At 40.3% G+C, this 19,424-nt stretch overlaps 2 protein-coding genes across 2 annotated transcripts in view; one reads left to right on the top strand and one right to left on the bottom strand.

Moving 5' to 3' along the window:
• Window positions 1-1,396: 1,396 nt before the first annotated feature.
• LOC311000622 (acyl-CoA-binding domain-containing protein 5-B-like) lies at window positions 1,397-14,372 on the bottom strand (the record flags this gene model as incomplete). The annotated part of the gene is made up of 14 exons (XM_083991362.1): window positions 1,397-1,487; window positions 2,901-3,049; window positions 7,235-7,384; window positions 7,497-7,547; window positions 7,718-7,932; window positions 8,688-8,874; window positions 10,292-10,386; window positions 10,724-10,939; window positions 11,857-12,081; window positions 12,452-12,499; window positions 12,692-12,839; window positions 13,341-13,413; window positions 13,772-13,895; window positions 14,270-14,372. 14 exons carry the CDS (start codon window positions 14,370-14,372, stop codon window positions 1,397-1,399), a joined length of 1,875 nt encoding a protein of 624 aa, XP_083847488.1.
• Window positions 14,373-15,993: 1,621 nt separating this feature from the next.
• LOC311000774 (abl interactor 1-like) overlaps window positions 15,994-19,424 on the top strand; it is a 33,775-nt gene continuing 30,344 nt past the window's right edge. The window contains exon 1 of the mRNA XM_083991606.1: window positions 15,994-16,131. Coding sequence (XP_083847732.1) covers window positions 16,015-16,131 — 117 coding nt within the window. The 5' untranslated portion in view covers window positions 15,994-16,014. The remainder of the gene's footprint in view (window positions 16,132-19,424) is intronic.

Genomic DNA, 19,424 nt, shown 5'->3' with positions numbered 1-19,424 from the left:
GGGCCCGTTGTTCGAAACCTAGATAAGGGATTAAGCCGGGATATGTTGGTTATCCTGGGGCCTGTTGTTCGAAAGTAGAATAAAGATATCCAGGATAAGTGGAAAAGCCAGGTTGGACAAAGTCTCATAAGTCCATCCTGGTTTAATTGGTTGTTGGAACGCTGATTCAGGCTGAGGAGGAGCAGCTTTGTCAAGCCAGGTGTAACTAATTCTCTCGTCAGTAGACCACAGAGATCGATCACAGATTCACTGATGAGAGGACAGGTGTGGCCACTTTCCTCCAATCAACAGGAACTTAATGCTGATGTCAGGGGACACACCTCTCTTAAAAAAAATTTTAAAAAAAGCACCGCTGCTGTCGTAAAGCTCAGAGAGAGTGCAGCGGACAACTGCGGACTAATTTAATAATCCAAAACTATAATCACAACTCAAGTTCCTTTCACAAACCAACAGTTGTGCACTTTGCCTTAATGATGAGCAGTAGAAGTTGATTAATTACACAAATCTGAAGTAAAGTTTACAGCACATGGCCAAATGTGCAACAGGTGAAAATGAATTAAATATTAGAACATCATGCAGTCTGGTGCTTCAATAAATTGCCGATAACAATGATGACGAGCTCTATAAATTATTTGGAAGGTGCTCACACTCACTCAATTTTATTCTTATTTTCTTACCTCAACCAATATTTAGGCCAATATAATCGTAACATATTTTATGAAAATAATTTTGAAGGCCTAATTATGAAAAAAAAAAAACCCTAATAAATATTGTAAATGTTTCATGTTTTTTGATTATTGTTAATGCATTTTATTTCTTTATAATTCAGGCCAATATGTACATAAGAACATGTATGAAACACGTTGATTTCTGATCAGAGTGACTGCTGACTTCACAGATAAAGACAACAGAATCAACTAAGCCTGGCTGTTAGCCTGGTCTGGAGCAGGCTAGCTGCAGAGAATAAATCACCATAGTAACTTGACCAGGATAAAGGTATCCAGCTTTCGAACAACCGACTTGAGGCTAAATTAGGCCAGGATAACCAACATATCTCGGCTTAATCCCTTATCTAGGTTTCGAACAACAGGCCCCTGGCCTAATTTAGCCTCAAGTCGGTTGTTCGAAAGCTGGATACCTTTATCCTGGTCAAGTTACTATGGTGATTTATTCTCTGCAGCTAGCCTGCTCCAGACCAGGCTAACAGCCAGGCTAAGTTGATTCTGTTGTCTTTATCTGTGAAGTCAGCAGTCACTCTGATCAGAAATCAGTGTGTTTCATACAGTTATGTTCTTATGTACCCTACATATTGGCCTGATTTCTAAACAAACAAAATACATTTACAATCATCAAAAAACATTAAACATTTACAATATTTATTAGGCTATTTTTCTTCTTATTTCTTCTTATTCATGTGGTTCTCACACTGAATCTTTGCATCTGCTTCTTCAGATGCAGGGCTACAGATGTCTGATGGTTTGTGAAATCTGTAAAACACATTAGCACAGAATTGTGCACACTGTTCTTCAGTCAATACTCACTATTTCCGCTGTCTGTGACCCATCTATGATATTTTCTATGACCACTAGTACTACATGGCTTCTCATAAAAAGCAATGGTGCAAAAATAGCAATAGATTTATTTTTTATTTTTATAAAATATGTTACAAAATATATTGGCCTAAATATTGGTTGAGGGAAGAAAACAAGAATAAAATTGTTTGAGCAGGCACCTTCCAAATCATTTATACACCTCATTCAAACATTGTTATCGGCAATTTGTTGAAGCACCAGACTGCATGATGTTCTTATATTTAATTAATTTTCACCTGTTGCACTTTTGGCTACTTATTTGTGCTGTATGAACTTTACTTTAGATGATGAAGAGATTTGTGCAATGTATCAACTTCCACTGCTCATCATTAAGGCAAAGTGCAAAAATTGTGATTATAATTTTGGATTACTTCCACATTCAATCAGTCCGCAGTTGTCCATGCGCTCTCTGAGCTTTACGACAGCGGCGGTGCTTTTTTTTTTTTTTTTTTTAAGAGGTGTGTCACCTTGCGTCAAGATCCGCTGTTGATTGGAGGAAAGTAGCCACACCTGTCCTCTCATCAGTGAATCTGTGATCAATCTCTGTGGTCTACTGACGAGAGAATTAGTTACACCTGGCTTGACAAAGCCGCTCCTCCTCAGCCTGGCTCGGCGTTCCAACAACCAACTAAACCAGGATGGACTTAGGAGACTTTGTCCAACCTGGCTTTTCCACTTATCCTGGATATCTTTATTCTACTTTCGAACAACAGGCCCCTGGTCTCCTACGGTGGCCCTGAAGTGCAAAACACAACGGCAAATCAGACAACAACGGCAAAAGAGAAAACACAACACAAAAAGAGAAAACACAACGGCAAATCAGAAAACACAACACAAAAAGAGAAAACACAACGGCAAAAGAGAAAACACAACACAAAAAGAGAAAACACAACGGCAAAAGAGAAAACACAACACAAAAAGAGAAAACACAACACAAAAAGAGAAAACACAACGGCAAAAGAGAAAACACAACAGCAAAAGAGAAAACACAACACAAAAAGAGAAAACACAACGACAAATTACTAAACAACGGCAAAAGAGAAAACATAACACAAAAAGAGAAAACACAACACAAAGAGAAAACACAACGGCAAATCAGAAAACACAACAACAAAACAGAAAACACAACGACAAATTACTAAACAACGGCAAATCAGAAAACACAAAAGCAAAACATTTTGGGCAATACTTCAATCAGGACAGACTAATAAGGAAAAGGGAGTCAGACTGAAAAGTGAAATTGCATTTATTGTGAATACAAATAGGCTTTGGCGCTTAGACGCCGGGGAGTAGATCATCGTGGAGTACTGATCTATGGGTGATAGCTTGCATCTGAAGATGATGATCCCCCCCGGGCCTAGACACTGGTGGTGGTAGACTCCTGGTCGGAGATCCCGATGAAGATGGTCGCCATCAGATGGAGGTGGAGAAGGGGTGGAGGTGGGCTGAGAGTTTTGCTGGATGACAGCGGGATGACAGCAGAGAAAGGGAACACTTTTAAATTTGACGCTAGAGGCTGATTGGTAGGAGAGAGAGGAGATGATAGCCTGTGATTGGATGAATTAGGTGAAGAGGGCGGAGCGAGAAGATAGAGGGTGAGCTCGGGAGGAGCTGTGCTTAAGAGATAGTCTTCCTGTCTGAACTTTCGCTAAGCTCCATATAGCGACCTCAGTGCTAGTCCCGCTTGCGGTGTTGTCTTTCCAGTTCAAAGCACGGACCAGTTCTTTTGTCCAATCAGCGACGATTCATGTCGCCCGAGGGACTAGATGCCGCGTTCTGCTTCTCAGCGTACGTCAACACGGCCGCCATCTTGGTCCGGGGTTCTGACCATAGACATAATATACGTCTGACAAGAAGTCAGACCCGGTCGGACCCTTGTAGAACACATTTCAGTTTATTTATGCATGTGGGTGTGTGTCTGAGTATCTAAGTGTATAATACATAAAAATAAAATATAAATATTAATATATATATACATTTTCTAATTTTTGTTGTTGTTGTTGTATCATAAATATATTAGTCAGGTGCAAATATGACTTGACCCCCAAAAAATTCTAACAAAAGGTTTCTCAGTTTGTTTTTTATAGTATTAGATGTCCTTAATAACATACTAAAAGTTTACCAAAATTTGACCACTAGAAAGGTGTTATTTTCAAGATGGCGTCCAAGATGGATAGGAAGCCTGAGGAGACACCACAGGTGAATAGGGTAAAATTTTTAACTAACAGATATCACCATGAAACTTCCCAAGTTTATCACTTACATTAAGACAAATATTTTTTGTATTACAAGTTTTGTCAAATTGTATGTTTAAATATGTAAATGAGGCAATATCTCATTAAATATGCGCTAATTTGCATACATTTCCAGAACCGAAATGGATAAAAGCCACTTTCAAAATTCTTGTTTTATTTTGTTGACATACTAGAGTCAGAAGTTTTTACAGAGGGGATTTTGGATATCTCTCTTTATCACTCTGTAAATGAGAAAATACTGTCACCAGCCCTAAAAATTCAAGTTGGTCGTGTTTTTAGGAGTAAAATGTTGTATAAATCAAGGCTATGAATGATATATCAACAATCCCCTCTGTAAAAACCTTCAGAATATAGAAATGGATCAAACTGGAAGGTTTGGTGTCTGTAAGTGCTGCTGAAGTGGAGATTTCGGGCTGTTATACAACATTTTACTCCTAAAAACACGACGATATTTGAATTTTTAGGGCTGCTAGTATTTTCTCATTTACAGAGTGATAAAGAGAGATATCCAAAATCCCCTCTGTAAAAACTTCTGACTCTAGTATGTCAACAAAATAAAACAAGAATTTTGAAAGTGGCTTTTATCCATTGTTCAGATTTCGGTTCTGGAAATGTATGCAAATTAGTGCATATTTAATGAGATATTGCCTAATTTACATATTTAAACATACAATTTGACAAAACTTGTAATACAAAAAATATTTGTCTTAAAGGAGTATTATCGCAAAATTCGGCCACTAGATGGAGCCAGGCGGAGCTTATCAGATATAAACAAGTGGGCAGCTGTCAGAGAGAGAGAGCAGCCTCGTTTAGTCCCCCCCCGCCCCCCCTCCTTCTCCCTCCCCCCTCCTCCTCCCTCGCCAGGCTGAATGAACGTGCAATCGCGGGAAAAAGAAAACTCGCTAGTGGAAGCGGCAGCTCTACGTCGCGCACAACCACAACAACGACAACAACAACTGAAACGTCCTCCTCCTTAATAACGCTGAGAGGACAGCTGAAGAAAGACACAGGGACTTGGAGACAAAGTGTTCTACCAGCGATTCAGTGACTGTGAGCACCTTAACACTGCTACATTACTTACTGTTGCATATTTGTCCGGTTCGGAGGTCTGATTTGCGAGTTCCGAGTGCATTTTAACGCAGCAAGCGCCGGGCCGGCTTGGATCATAACAAAGACAAATGCTGCATTTGCCCCACGGACACTATACTGTTGGCGATTTTTTTTGTAAATTTAGTTATGGCTCCCCCCGACCCATCTTTTACATATGTCAGCTTATTTTATGCTATTACTGCTGTATTTGCGATAATGCTCCTTTAATGTAAGTGATAAACTTGGGAAGTTTCATGGTGATATCTGTTAGTTAAAAATTTTACCCTATTCACCTGTGGTGTCTCCTCAGGCTTCCTATCCATCTTGGACGCCATCTTGAAAATAACACCTTTCTAGTGGCCAAATTTTGGTAAACTTTTAGTATATTATTAAGGACATCTAATAGGCCTACTATAAAAAACAGCTGAGAAACCTTTTGTTAGAATTTTTTTAGGGTTAGGTGTTTTTTTTTTCATATATGCACCCGCCTATATGTCTGACATTTATAATAAACCAAACGGCTTGAAAATCGGTTGAATATTCGGTGAGTTATGGCGATTTTAATGGTTGATAGACCTTGTCACTACCCGATTTGCGACGCTACCCGATCTGTTCTTTTAATGTAGATTTTTAAGGAAACCATTGTTAAAATAAAAACATATTTTTGTACCTTCGAACTGCTGTCTCTGCCTCACTTTGTGGCGAACCTGAGTGCCTTCTCCTTCCGAGTTGGTTCACTTCAATTTCCCTGGGTGAAACTCCCAGGGTAGCGTTGTCTGGCAACTTTTAATTAATACTTCTCCACTCACACAGAGAAGAAGAAGAAATATGGATACGACCTCTAAGTTAGTGTCACAAAATGTGTACCCCGACTCCCATTCAAATCTGCTCCCCCTTTCTTTACTGACTGGTTCCATTTATTTAGGTCACTGTTAATTAATGGTGATATTACTTTGATGAATTACATCACTTCATTTACTTATCGTTTACTTTGATTTGTGTACTTTCTGTTTTGTTACTTTTTTGTTTGGTCTATCTGCTGTATTTATGTGTGATGTAATTTCTATTGTACAATGAGGTGACATGTCATGACTGAACTAAACACTAAAATCTATTAAACACAACATCACCTGTACATAAATGCCACTTTTTTTTTACACTGACATTTTATAGTCAGTGTATTCTGGTGTTTTTTTCAGCAGTGTATTATTTAACAGTCACCATCCCTTTACACAAACACTTGAAGTTTTTCAGTTTGAGTCATTCATTCTGTTCTGAGCATCAGAAATCAAAGATCAAATAATGAATGTGTTTGTTCCAAGAATGTATTTATTGCATGTCAAATTCGCTTTATAATATACTGATGTTTTACAACTGTATATTTCAAAGCATTGCAATGCGTTCTTATTGCACTTAACAGCTGACAAGACACAAGAATGATTATATATATATCTATATATGGATTGTCTGTACTTGTACGTAACTTTCTCCCCTCATTTGTTTGATGTTGTTTTGAAAAACTCCTTTCTTTGTTGCTATTGCACTCAAGCTATACAATAAACATTCACCTTTACACATAAACAACCTTATCTTTCAACTTAGTGGTAAATTTGGTCTGGGAGGAAATACTCCTACATGTCAGACCATTAATATAAAAGGCTGATGTACATGTTTATCAGGAAAAAATATTGACAAAAAAACATGAAAAGATTGAAAAAACATGAAAAGAAACCTAAATAAATAATGTAACATACAACAAATAAACACTTTTATCACGTAAGATCAACAGCTAGGCCTACTATGTGATTATGAGCTTATTTCCACTAAAAGCTAACTCAGTTATGTGTATCATGTGTATATTGAGCTGGTGTAGTGATCTTTGAGACATGTCATAAATAAGACCACCTAATGCTAAGCTAACTATAACAATGAAAATGTGTCTGCATTCATAATGCATCAGTGTTCCTTGACTTAAAACCCTAGACAGTGTCCATGAAGTCAAAATGCTACGCTATACTGCAGAGTCTCCCTTTGAACACCTGTCTGACCATTCATTTAACTATAGTCGACTTCCCATTGCTACTGGAGTCTCATTAATTGTCTGTGTTGGTGACTCGAAAAGTCACAAAGCAACAAAACAAGCAGCAACTTCATCCCAGGTTCATGTTCTCTGAGCGATGCTGAAGGTTGTCGGACAACTCAGGGAATTCTCCTATGAGGAGAAAAGGTGAAACAGAGTTTCAATAATTAAATCAATAATATAATCGGATTAATTGGAAAAAATCAGTTACAACAAACATGGGATATTATTTTTTCATGAGGATTCTTTAACCTTCTCTTCCACTGCAAGTATAGTCGGACAAGCCAATGAGCAATCAGTGGCCAGAGTGCAGTCAACACCACAGTGAGTGGAGAACAGTCAAAAGGCCACCAGGACGGTCTCAGGATCTATAAAAAAACAACAACAGAGCACTCGTATTAAAAGGACAGTTTGTTTCCTGCTTAGATACCAACTGGTCAGAAAAATGTGTAAAAATCAAATCAAATATCTCTTAAAGACCTTTCGTATTACAGGTAAGGAGCCCTCCTGCCTTGGGGAAGGTGACCTTGACTGAAAATATAGAAATCCATTGATAAATAACTAATAATGAGTGTCATCAATAATACAAAACAATTCAATGTACGCTAACCAGAATAAGAGCAGTATGAAAACATTTCTTAGATAGATAAACAGCTGGTTGACATCTCAATCACCATCAGTCAAGCCCGCAGGACTTTCACCTGCGATATGTTGTACATCTCCAGAGTGTGCAGCCGGTGCAGCACATTGGCCATGTCGCGCTGCAGCCTCAGCAGAGCCGTAGCTATCTGCTCGTTGATGTGTCCCCTGGAGGCGCTGAGAGAATGTCTGCTCTGGGACACGCAGCAGCTGGAAGCATCAGCGCTGACACACCACTGAGAGCTACAGGTAACACGTGGGGACTGGCAACCTGAAACTGGAGTCAGATTGTGACAGATTAAAGGGATAGTTCACCCAAAATTCAAATTTCACTCATTATCTACTCACCCTCGTGTCAACTAAGAGCTGTGAGAATTTTCAGAGTCCTCCGTTCCTTCTCTGAGTTACGGGGGGGTCCGCGCAGCAGTATTTGTCCATATAATGGTTGTCAATGGATACCAACTTTCTTCGTCCAAAAAGACACACCAAAAAACATCCAAATACCTCTATATTGCTCGTCTGTAATGTCCCTCTTGTATTGAAGCCCCGACATGAGAAATTGTTCCGAAAAAAAAAAAAAAGTTTTTTAAGCTTGTTTGTAGCGGAAGCTCCCAGTGTCTCAGTTCACTGCTCTTCCTGTGTCAGTGCAAATCTCTCGTGATTTGCACTGACTGGCGGAACAATTTCTCATGTCGGGGCTTCAATACAAGAGGGACATTATAGACGAGCAGCATGGAGGTATTTGGATGTTTTTTGGTGTGTCTTTTTGGACGAAGAAAGTTGGTATCCATTGACAACCATTATATGGACAGATACTGCTGCGCGGACCCCCCCGTAACTCAGAGAAGGGACGGAGGACTCTGAAACTTCTCACAGCTCTTAGTCGACATGAGGGTGAGTAGATAATGAGTGAAATTTGAATCTTAGGTGAACTGACCCTTTAATACAGTTCATCTATTGTCTGCTACTGAGGAAAGGGAACTGAGAGCACATCTTTGGAGAAACATAAGGCACAACACAGTGTAAGCTCACCTCTCCCTCTTCTTGATAACGAGCTGTTGTGTTGACTCGTACTAATCCCGTCTTTAAAGTAGGACTCTCTTGTTAGGACTTGATCCTCTTCACCATTCAGGGTAGTGCTGCTCTCAAACCAAAGATCTTTTTGCTTCATGGAAGCAGATCCTGTTCCAGGTGACTGCGCCTTTGATGTAGACACCCGCTGGTGGGAGAAAAACAGTAGTCAGCAACAAATTTAAAAGCAATTAATTAGGCAGAAGACATTAAAATTCAAGTTTAAAGGCGAATTCCAGAGTTACACCATGGCTAGACGGTGCTAGGGATAGCGACAACGCTAACCTATGGGGGCAATTCTTTCAACCACAACAAACACTCAAAAAACAATAAAATATCTATGGTACATGACTGGAATCCTTATGACACACCACTGAACTCATATAGTGTACAGTATAAACAGTATAAACTTTGTGTTTTTGCATGTAGTCACTCACCTCAGACAGCCTAAAGGACACTGAGTCCGTTTTTTTCGCATGCCTTTTTCGTATCAGTCATCCGACAAAAAACGTTACGCACAGGCTCCTTGCACACTGGGTGCGTTGCGTTTTTCCAAATTTCGGAGAGGGAGACAATAATCGTCAAGCAGTGATGCACTTTGTGGTTCTCTCACTTGTTGAGAAATTAAAGAGAAAAATTAAAATATTGCGTCCATCCTGAGAGGAGCCAATCTGCCTGCTTGTAAATGAGCAGCGGAACTACCATGATCACTTCAACAGATTATTTTAGGATGTCAGTGGTCCGGTTTGATAGATGTTGATTAGCTCACACATTAAACAGAAGACGGACAATTTCCATGATTCTGAACAGCGGCTGGCGCACGCACAGACACACACAAACAGAGGTGAACAGCGGCTGGCGCACGCATGCACACACACATACTCACTCAGCGGTGACCCCCCCCCTCTCTCTCTCTCCAGCCTCAAAACGCTGATGTGATTGGTCAAAAAGGCCTTTCACGGATGCGAAAACGCATTAAATCGAACCTGTTCCGAAAACTTTTATGACGGACGAAAGTTTCGGACTCGGTGTGTAAACATGAACGACACAACATGAGGTGTGGCAATTTCGGACGAAAAAAACGGACCCAGTGTGCAAAGGCCTTAACTCTGAAACATCCTGGAAAGACATTACTATCCGATCGCAGAGCGCCTGCTCTCCCCGCCACAGAAACAAACACTTTTTCCTTGTTGTGATGATTTCTTTACTAAAATAAACGGTCAGAGATATTTTGGGCATTACCACTGCACTGCTCCACCTTTATTTTTGTAAAGAAATCATCACAACAAGGAAAAAGTGTTTGTTTCTGTGTCGGGGAGAGCAGGCGCTCTGCGATCGGATAGTAATGTCTTTCCAGGATGTTTCAGAGTTCGGTTGTCTGAGGTGAGTGGCTACATGCAAAAACACAAAGTTTATACTGTTTATACTGTACACTATATGAGTTCAGTGGTGTGTCATACGGACTCCAGTCATGTACCATAGATCAGGGTCAGAAATGACTGAAATTCTCTTCGTGAATTTCTTTCTATCATGTTGATGAATGTTGTGGAGGAGGGACTCCAGACCTCTTCCATGGCTAGATGCTCCATTGAGTCACAGAATTCCTCGTTATCCGAGTCTGTGGATCGGTGGTTCCTCTCAGGCATCGCATCCCTGTGATCTGAAAGGTGCAAAACACAGCTCTCCATCATTTATTGGCAGTATGCCATAGGTCTACAGTAAGCCGGTAACCCTAACCCTAACCCTTGAAATAGGTCTACAGAGATTGTTCCTTTATAGCTATATGCTTTACCCCGAGGGCTATATAGTACAGTAACATGCACATTTCTCAGTTTACTGCTCATTTCACTTTCTTTTTTCTAGTCTTTTTTGTTTGATGCAATAACATTAAATACTTTCAACATGTATATTTTACAGTTCAGATCATTCCTACACATATAGGATTTAACAGAATCTGCATTATGATCATTAAATACACATTTTCTGCATTCTCTTACCACTCAGGTGTCCATTAAAGTGCATGTATGGGTTGTACTGCACACTGGACCCAGTGGAACAGGCCAGTTCCTCCTCCTCCACCTCGCTGTTGAGGGAGCTGTGTGTCCCATTGGTGAAGGAGGACATGCTGGGTTCCACGCTGCTGCCGGACCCTCGGGTGTCGGACCTCCACCTCTTGTCCTCCACCATCAGCAGCCTCGGATCAGGACTCCAGGCTGAGTCAAGGCAAGACAAGACAGTGTCAAGAGAGAATGACAACGGATTACAAAAGAAGGCCGTCCTATTTCATGTGCTCTGTGTCTGTCCATATCTCACTGGAGCAAATGACTTTTTTCTTTCTCACATTGTTCTCATTTATATGAATGTATTCAGAGAGAAACCACATCAGTAAATTGACTTTGACTGAAATCTGTGCACGTCCTGATACCTTCCAATGAACTCTGTCAGAAAATAGTGAAAATTTGATGCATCAAGAAGGCAAATGTGTGCTGACTTTCCTTTCATTCCTCATCTACTACTAATACACACGTAGCAGCTCTCCTTCCCTTTTAAACTAAAAATAAACAGATGAAAAAATGTGTAAAAAATGGTGTAGACATAACAATAATGCACAGAAATGAGAGAGTGTATAAATAATTCATCTGTGCTGCATAAAAGCAAATCATTTTTTAGAAAAAAAAAAAAAGCCTTAAACAAGTCTGACACAGGAGTAATAGGAAGGTGGTGCTGAAAACATCCACTGCAGCAGGAACTACCACTGAGGCTGGTTTGAATTTGATTGATACACATTTAGTACACTAATGACTATTTATCGGTACAGATATTTATTGGTCCAATGTTGGCTGATCTTATCGGCAAAATACACAGATAAGTCCAATAATGACATTACTAGAGCCAATTAGCCAACACTGCTTTAATTTCACTCATTGTCTGTTTGCTCCCTAAGTTGATGTGAAACAATAATACATGTTGATTCTTTTAACCGTCATACAGTAACTGTTCTTGTTTTTGTTGTGATTACAGTAGTGACGTCAGCCCTCTGTTGGTTTCAGTGTGTAACCTCTACCGCACAACACACAACTTCACAGCATTAAAACAAACAGCAACAGCTAACTACAACTACTGATGGTACCTTTTTCTTCCCCCTCCTCCTCCTCCTCCATGTCTTCATCTTCAGCTTTATCTTCTTCGTGCCAATTCTCCTCGTCCTCACTTCTCCTCCAATCACTATTTTCCTCTTTGCTCTCGATTTCACTATTTTCTTTACCTCCCTCTTCCTCTTCACTACTGACACCTACGGCATGAACTCTGTCATTTTCTTGAGGGTTTTGTATATCATCCCACAGATCCCCATAGCCTGAACAGTGAGGGAAACACTCTTGATTAAGTCTTCTTAAGCAACGCTGCACCATGTGAAGCAAAAACACACTCACACTTGACATGACATTTCACAATTCACACCACTTCTATACCACAAAAAGCAAATAATGATATTATATTAATAGCCAACTAACACACTGACTAACCACTGAACAAGCCTCACAGCACATATGACACTGTACAGGAAACATTCACCCAGCACAGTTCCTGCAGTCTATTTGCATTACTCTAAATTGGGCCTAGAACGATGCCCTTGATCAGTCAAACGAAACACTAATGAAAGCAACTCAGTTATATCAAAATAAGCATACTCAATCTATCAACTCTAAAGCTACAGTGAAAACCACGAGACTTGCCTTCCATTGTTGGCTTCTTTAATGCTCTGACCAGCTCATCTAGTGATAAAAAGACATGTAAGACAGGCTTAGGCTCAGAAAAATAAATCTCTGTGACTGAGAAAGAGACATTCACAGCAGCACCACGCCCCACATGAGCAGCAGAGGCCTCTGTGGAGAGGGTTTTTCTCCCTCCTTTGATATGCCTCTGAGTGTGGAGTTATTATTGGCATCTCTGATCATGCACATTACCTGAATGTTTTGCAAAAGGCCTGGTGAAGGGCCTCTTCTCCAGTTCACCTTCATCAGCTTCCTCTTCTCCGTCCACTACTGTGTAGAAGCTGCCGAGCTTCTCCACCAGGTCTGACACCTCATCTGAGACCGGGATGGTCTCCAAAATCTAACCATAAATAATAAAGTTTAAGCTGAAAGGGATTTACTATGTGAACGTGACATTTTGTATAATTAGCTGTGGCAAAATGAAATTATATCAATAATTGGATAGGATTATACATTCATTTGACATGGGTGACTTTTAATTGGTTGGACCAGCTAAGTGGAGCAAGTGAATGCCACATTGATGCTTTTAGGTGAAAAATGAGCAAAGGTATTTGAAGACTGCAAAAGCAGTCCCTGGTTAAACAACACAAACCCATTATTATTAAAAAGACTACAGATCTGTGAGCCTGTACTAATACATAAATGTTGTTGTTGATGGGTAGCAGGCCAAGTTAGCATGCTAACATTTTTTTTTATTAACACTAAACACATGATGCAGCTGAGGCTGATGGGAATGTGATTGTTTTGGACACATACTTTTATCACTATGCCAGAAAACATTCATGTGAAGAGGGATGCCTGTGTGTTTATCATTATGCATGCTTCCTCTATTCAGACTCACCAGCTGGATGTCTTCAACATAATTTTTCATGGCTTCCTCCTTTGTCATATTTCCTAAAGAGCTCCATGCATCCCTGGCAACACAAAGTCAGAGTTCAACACTTGAAGACTGAGCAGAAAGTGAACAGTGAATAACTGAAAACACGCAGTTATAGAGATATGAAATGAGGCAGGAATATCACCCTACTTCAGGATTATGCATATAGTGTGCAGTCACATCTGGGTGTATATAAAATAAATTAGGACTTTAACTGTAGGCTATAGAGGCATTCAGTAACTATTGTATGGATAATATAGATTTTCTTTTCAATACAATGTGAAACGAAGCACCAGTTGTCTTGCCCCTAGTATTGACAGACATTGGTCATGACTCTGAATTTAGATGTGGAATAACACAATTACACAAGAAGATAACACACAATACACACTCACCATTTAGCTTTTCCACGAGTGTCCCAGAAGCCACTGGGTCTGGGGATGTTGCACGGCCCCAAGGTGGCCTGCTTAAAGTAACTATAAAACATCAGCATCATGTCATCAGATGGCTGGAAAGGACCTGAGAGATGAAGACGGTTGATTAGAAAAGGTTTTGTGTCACATTTTGTTTCATCTTTCTACAAAACACAGTCCACATGTGGAAGGCAGCTTGAGAATGCAGTAACATCACGAATTGTTAAACCAAAACACATGTGAGCTCCAACTGTTGTTACCAGATCTGAGAAATAACTGATTGACTGAATCAGCTGTCATCCTCACAGCAGACTTATCAGTGCAGGGTCAGCCAGCAGTGACTGACAGCCCCTATATAGGTCAATCACACTGACTGTTTACACACACACACAGACATCCCACTGTGCGGCACATTGTGAAGATTTCACTTCAGGCTCTTTCATCCTTAGTGTGGGACAGAGGAGAGGAGGAACTTCTCACCTTCTTCAGGCAAACTCCGCATCACTTTAACTGCAGCGGCGAATTTCGCCTCCAGGCTGTGTCTGTCCTCCTGCGCCATGCTGAGCCCCGGTGAGGATGACATGAAGGGTCCTCACATCTTCATCATTTAAGGCCGATAAAAAATAAAAGGCATTTTTCAGAAAGCGCTCATCGAGGGACACTTCAACATAGCATGATCATCACTGCAGCTAGCTGTCACCTGCTCCTCTATGGAGGTAGACTGTTCAATCTAGGGGATATTAAATAAAATAGGTCTCATTTTCATCAGCCCTCGTCGATTCAGCGGTTACACACTACACTCTTTATCAGCAATGTTTCCTCTATGGTTGATCTATTAGAGACTCACCATAAAGTTCATATCCGCCGGTGCAATAATTAGTTCATTAGCCCCGGTGTCTGGCTGCAATATGCAGCAGAAAGCCAATCTAGACTCGGTCAAGGATGAGCCAAACAGCTAAACGACGAGCCACGAATGTACCTGGGAAATGTAGTTTTTATTCAGCAGAAGTCAGCGACTCGTGACTCAACAACGAAGGCTTTAATCCTCCATGTCCCAGAAGCCCCTCTGAGTGGGGATTTAAGCAGCGGTGGTTTATGGGAAATGTAGTGTCATTAGGTTTTTCGTCTATTTATCACTGATTTATCACAATAACACCGTACACACCGAAGTGCAGGGTTAATGCATTTTGTTTTTAATGTGGAATATCTAAAACTATACTAGGATAGAATGTTTTCCATGAGTCTTTTATTTTCTCAGATGGAATAAAATGTGTTGTGCATCATTTTAAACATGAAATCATTTTTATAATGTATTCTTTGTCAGTGAGTTAGTTTGTTGTAATTTGTTGTCTTTAATTTAAAGGCAGTGGCTTATGTTAAATCAGTTGTTAACACTCATATAAGTACAGCTAAGATTTTGATGAGACATGAAATTGTTTTACTAAATCGGCTAAAATGTGGAGGAATGTCTTTAATTCAATCATGTTCAGATGAACTATTCTATTTAGGCTATGTGAGTGTTAAGGTTGCTGCTCTAAAATTTAGGATGGTAAGATGAAAAGTGACCAATTACTTGTGCAATATGAATAATAATAAAGTCGAGACCCTTTATTTTTATAGTCTCATTTTCCCCGGTCATATTTTATATATGAATGTAAGATGTTATATTTTATTTATGCATTTTTGTGTAAGCTATACACACATGCATGTAGACGATTATTAGAATGGGATTTCAAACTATGAAAGGTAATAGGAATAAGTAAAACATGAATAGGAACTATTACTACAATAAGCTAATTACATTAAATAAAATGATATGCATTAGTTTATGACAGTAGCTAATGCAAATATTGTTAATAATAGTAATAATAACAAGAATGGTAATTACAATGAGAAGAGGTAGAACAAAGAATTATTATAAAAACATCACACATTAATATTTTAAACTATCATGGGTCGTATATTATACTTATATCGCCATTAACTGCTATACCATCGCAGTGAAGTTTCATTGGTCAGCTGCTCTTCTCTGTGGGCCTTTCGGCCAATCAGAGCTCTTCGTTTACAGCGTAGCTGCGATTAGTCACGGACCGTTGTGAATCGGAGGCCAGCAGCCCCACAATGCCAGGCGGGGGAGCCCCTTTCTCAGCAGCACACCACCACAGCATCACCGCCGCGCCTCACTGAGAAAGGACAGAGAGGAGAGAAATGCAAAGGGATGTAAGATGGCAGAGCTACAAATGCTATTAGAGGAGGAAATCCCTGCCGGCAAAAGAGCGCTTGTGGAAAGCTACCAGAACCTGTCCCGGGTTGCGGAATACTGTGAGAACAATTATGTTCAGGTAAGAGCTGGCTAGCGGCCGTTAGGTCCGCGGAGTTTATCTCTAATCTCCGTCGTGTCTGCGGCGCCGAACCGTCGCTAGAAGTGAGTGAAACCACAGGGACAGGAAATGCTGGTCGCAACGAAAGGGATCCACAAACCGCTAGCTAAACCGAGTGGCCTTTTCCTCCCGGCTTATCAGCCGCTGCTCGGTGAATGTGTGTGGCGGTGCTCGGCGGTTTTCTCGTTGAGGCTGCTCGGCCCCGTGCACCGGAGCGCAGCTCTCCGTTAACGGCTGAGCTCGAGGAGCTGCTGGGGGTTTTCAGAGGGTGTGTCGTTGTTATGACCAAGTGGTTTGTCATTGACTGAATCCTCATAGGTACCTGTGACTGGACACAGTCTCGGCCCACAGTTATATATAGCCTATATAATATATTACTATCTATCAATTTTACTTGACTCAAACCTAACGGGCGTCAAACGTTTAGGCCACATAATGCTCCTCTATGGAAAACATTAACGAGTGAGAACTATCAAGAGACAATTTACTCGTAAAATACAAAAACTAATCGAATAAAAAAGTAGGCTATTTTGTCGTGTATTAATGATTGTTTCCACATCAGAAATAGCTATAAAAACACTATTAATCGCCTAGTCACTGCAAACTCACTATAGCTGTACCATGTTGAGTGAAGACAACCTACTAACTAAGATTTTCATTTGATATTCTCTCCCAATGGACTTAAACACAGGCTCCATGCGTCATGTGTGAGGTTGTTTCACAGTGGGCATCATTACAGTATGTAGGCCAGGTCGTTAAAGGGTTAGTCCTAGGTGTGTAGGATGCCAACATCATGTGTCTACTACAGCTGTGAAAACCCTCCATAATGGATTATTTGGCTGTAATCAAATGTACAGTGTAGGTTAATGAAAGGTGTACCTGCTATCTTTTTTATTTTTTTGTTTTGTTTTGCATACTATCAGGACTGATGGTTAAATCAGTTTCAATAGGATGAATCCGTTCTATACTGTTGGGCAGTGGGGCTTCAATGAAGCACCTCAAACTTTACTTTTATGATCCTTTTTATTCATATTTTTTTTAAGATTTCTTTTAACATTTGAAGCCTTGGGGTTCTTTGTGACATGTCTTTGACATTTTTGTTGAAGGTAATCCAGTGACTTGATTACCTTAGGGTTCATATAGCCTAGCTTTAAGTGGACACAATCTTTTTCAATAAAATGCTTGTGCATATGAAGCGCTGAAGAGTTACACGTTGTAAACCTCCACACCCTGTCTCTCTGCCATGGTGAGAATGTGCCCTGTAAATGTGGGTGTGTGAGTGTGAACTGACACTGTCGACTATCAGTAGGCTGAATTGGTCTGGTATGAACAGCAGTGTCCGCTGACAGACAGACGGGCAAAAACCAGAAACCCCACTGTGTTCCAGCATGGTAATTTTTTGACTGTGGTGCCGAGAAAAACCAGCCATTATGCCGTAACAACACGTCAGATCACTTTGCTGTGGTTGTCATAAGAAAAGCAATGTAGGTTACACTGCTTGAATGCACTGAAGAGATACTGACAAGCAAACACAGCTTTGTTTTTTTCAATATGTGCATCCCAATATAAATATGCAGAGAGCTAGCCAACCTGAGGGTTTTTAATTTTTACTCAAACGTTGCACAATTTCCACATTTAATTTAAAAAGCCATAGGCCAGAGGGATCTGATTTCCTATTTACTTGAATGGGAAAATGGTCTGAGACTGTAGGACACCACTTTACATCTCCCTCAGCGGCCAATTTAGCTGCTAAGGTGGGCAGTTTGAGGGAAAATGTTGTACCTGAGCTTATCTTCAATTAGCAACAGCAGGTGAGAGGTGAATTTGCATTGCTTCAGTCTGGGAACCAGGTGGCTAACGTATTTATTTATTCATGTTCCCATGATTGGGAATGTTATAATTCCAGTCGTTTGGATTGCAGTGAGGAAATGGAGCAGTGCCAGGAGCAGCAGGTTGAGAGCTTGACCCTGCTGTGTCACCACCAGTAGAGCTTTCTGTGGTTTCGCTCACAGAACATCGTGCGTGGAGCCGTGAATAGGAATCCTGCCTCCTGCATCCAAATCCAATTTCTTCTGCTTCTGCTGATTGATGATGCTCATATTATTAGTTTGCTACAGGCTTTGTTGCAGTGAAATTCATAATTGGCAACTAATCATATTCGTGAGCTGTTGCAGATTTACAACAGACACTCTTAAATCCAGATATGATGTGTGTGACTGATGGATCTTTCGCTTGTCGGTTGATTAAGAAAAAAAAAAAGCATCTCTGACACGTGATTTGGAAATTTTGTTGTGTCACTCTGCATGAAGCAAGGATGGAGAGAAGCACAGAGGAGGTAACAGTTTGACGTAAACGGCGTGTTTGCATCATGTGGCCTCTTTCTGTAACCCAAGATGTTGTGAAATGTCTGAGTCAGTTGATGTAACTAATGCACTCATGCAGTTAAAATGTGTAGTTGGATGAGACGGAGACAGTGATGAGTAGCTGTTTTAACGCACAATGGGCCGAGAGATTTAAACTGTCATTTTAGTCATTGTCTTGTTTAAACATCTAATTACAAAGGTAGAATTAAGTGTTTCAGTCAGCAGCACAGATGCTTCCGCTCCTTCTCAGTTCTTTTATGTGATGTGGATGTGCAAGATGATTTCCATTCTCCTTTACTGCTGGTTTTCACAGCCACCTATTGTCGTGTCACTTTCTACTGCAATATTTAGAGTATTGTGTTGATTTACAGCAAGATTGTCGTGGCCTGGAATATGAACATATTTGCTTGTGGCTCCTCATGTATAATGATTTCTTCAGGGACATTAAAAACATTAGCTGCATTCCTGTGTGTGTATAAACACACTTGACAGACACAACGGTGAATGTAGAGTAAGGAGGCTTTGCATGCCATTATAGTTTATGCTCAGATTGTGTGCAGAGGGATACATGTGATATGTTTCTGTATTCTGGATAACGTCCTAAATTGAGCTTTCTTCTTCCAAGTTGTCTCTGTCACATACTGTTGTTGTCATAGATGTATAAAATAATACCTGCTTTTCTTTCTAGGCTAGATCTGCATAATCCTCTGACAATGCACGTCATAATATGTGATGCTGGAGTTTTATTCTTAGATGAGAAATTTTTTAAAATGGGCCATTTGAAAAGCTGACAGTGTCACCTGCAACATTTTTTTGGTGGCATGAAAGCAGAACTCAGCTTTGTCAGTAGCTTTCTTCAGACCATTTGGATACTAGAATAGCAACTCTTTG

This window comes from Trachurus trachurus (genome assembly GCF_905171665.1).
Source record: "Trachurus trachurus genome assembly, chromosome: 17".
NCBI lineage: Eukaryota > Metazoa > Chordata > Actinopteri > Carangiformes > Carangidae > Trachurus > Trachurus trachurus.
This window is presented reverse-complemented; position numbering and strand designations above follow the sequence as displayed.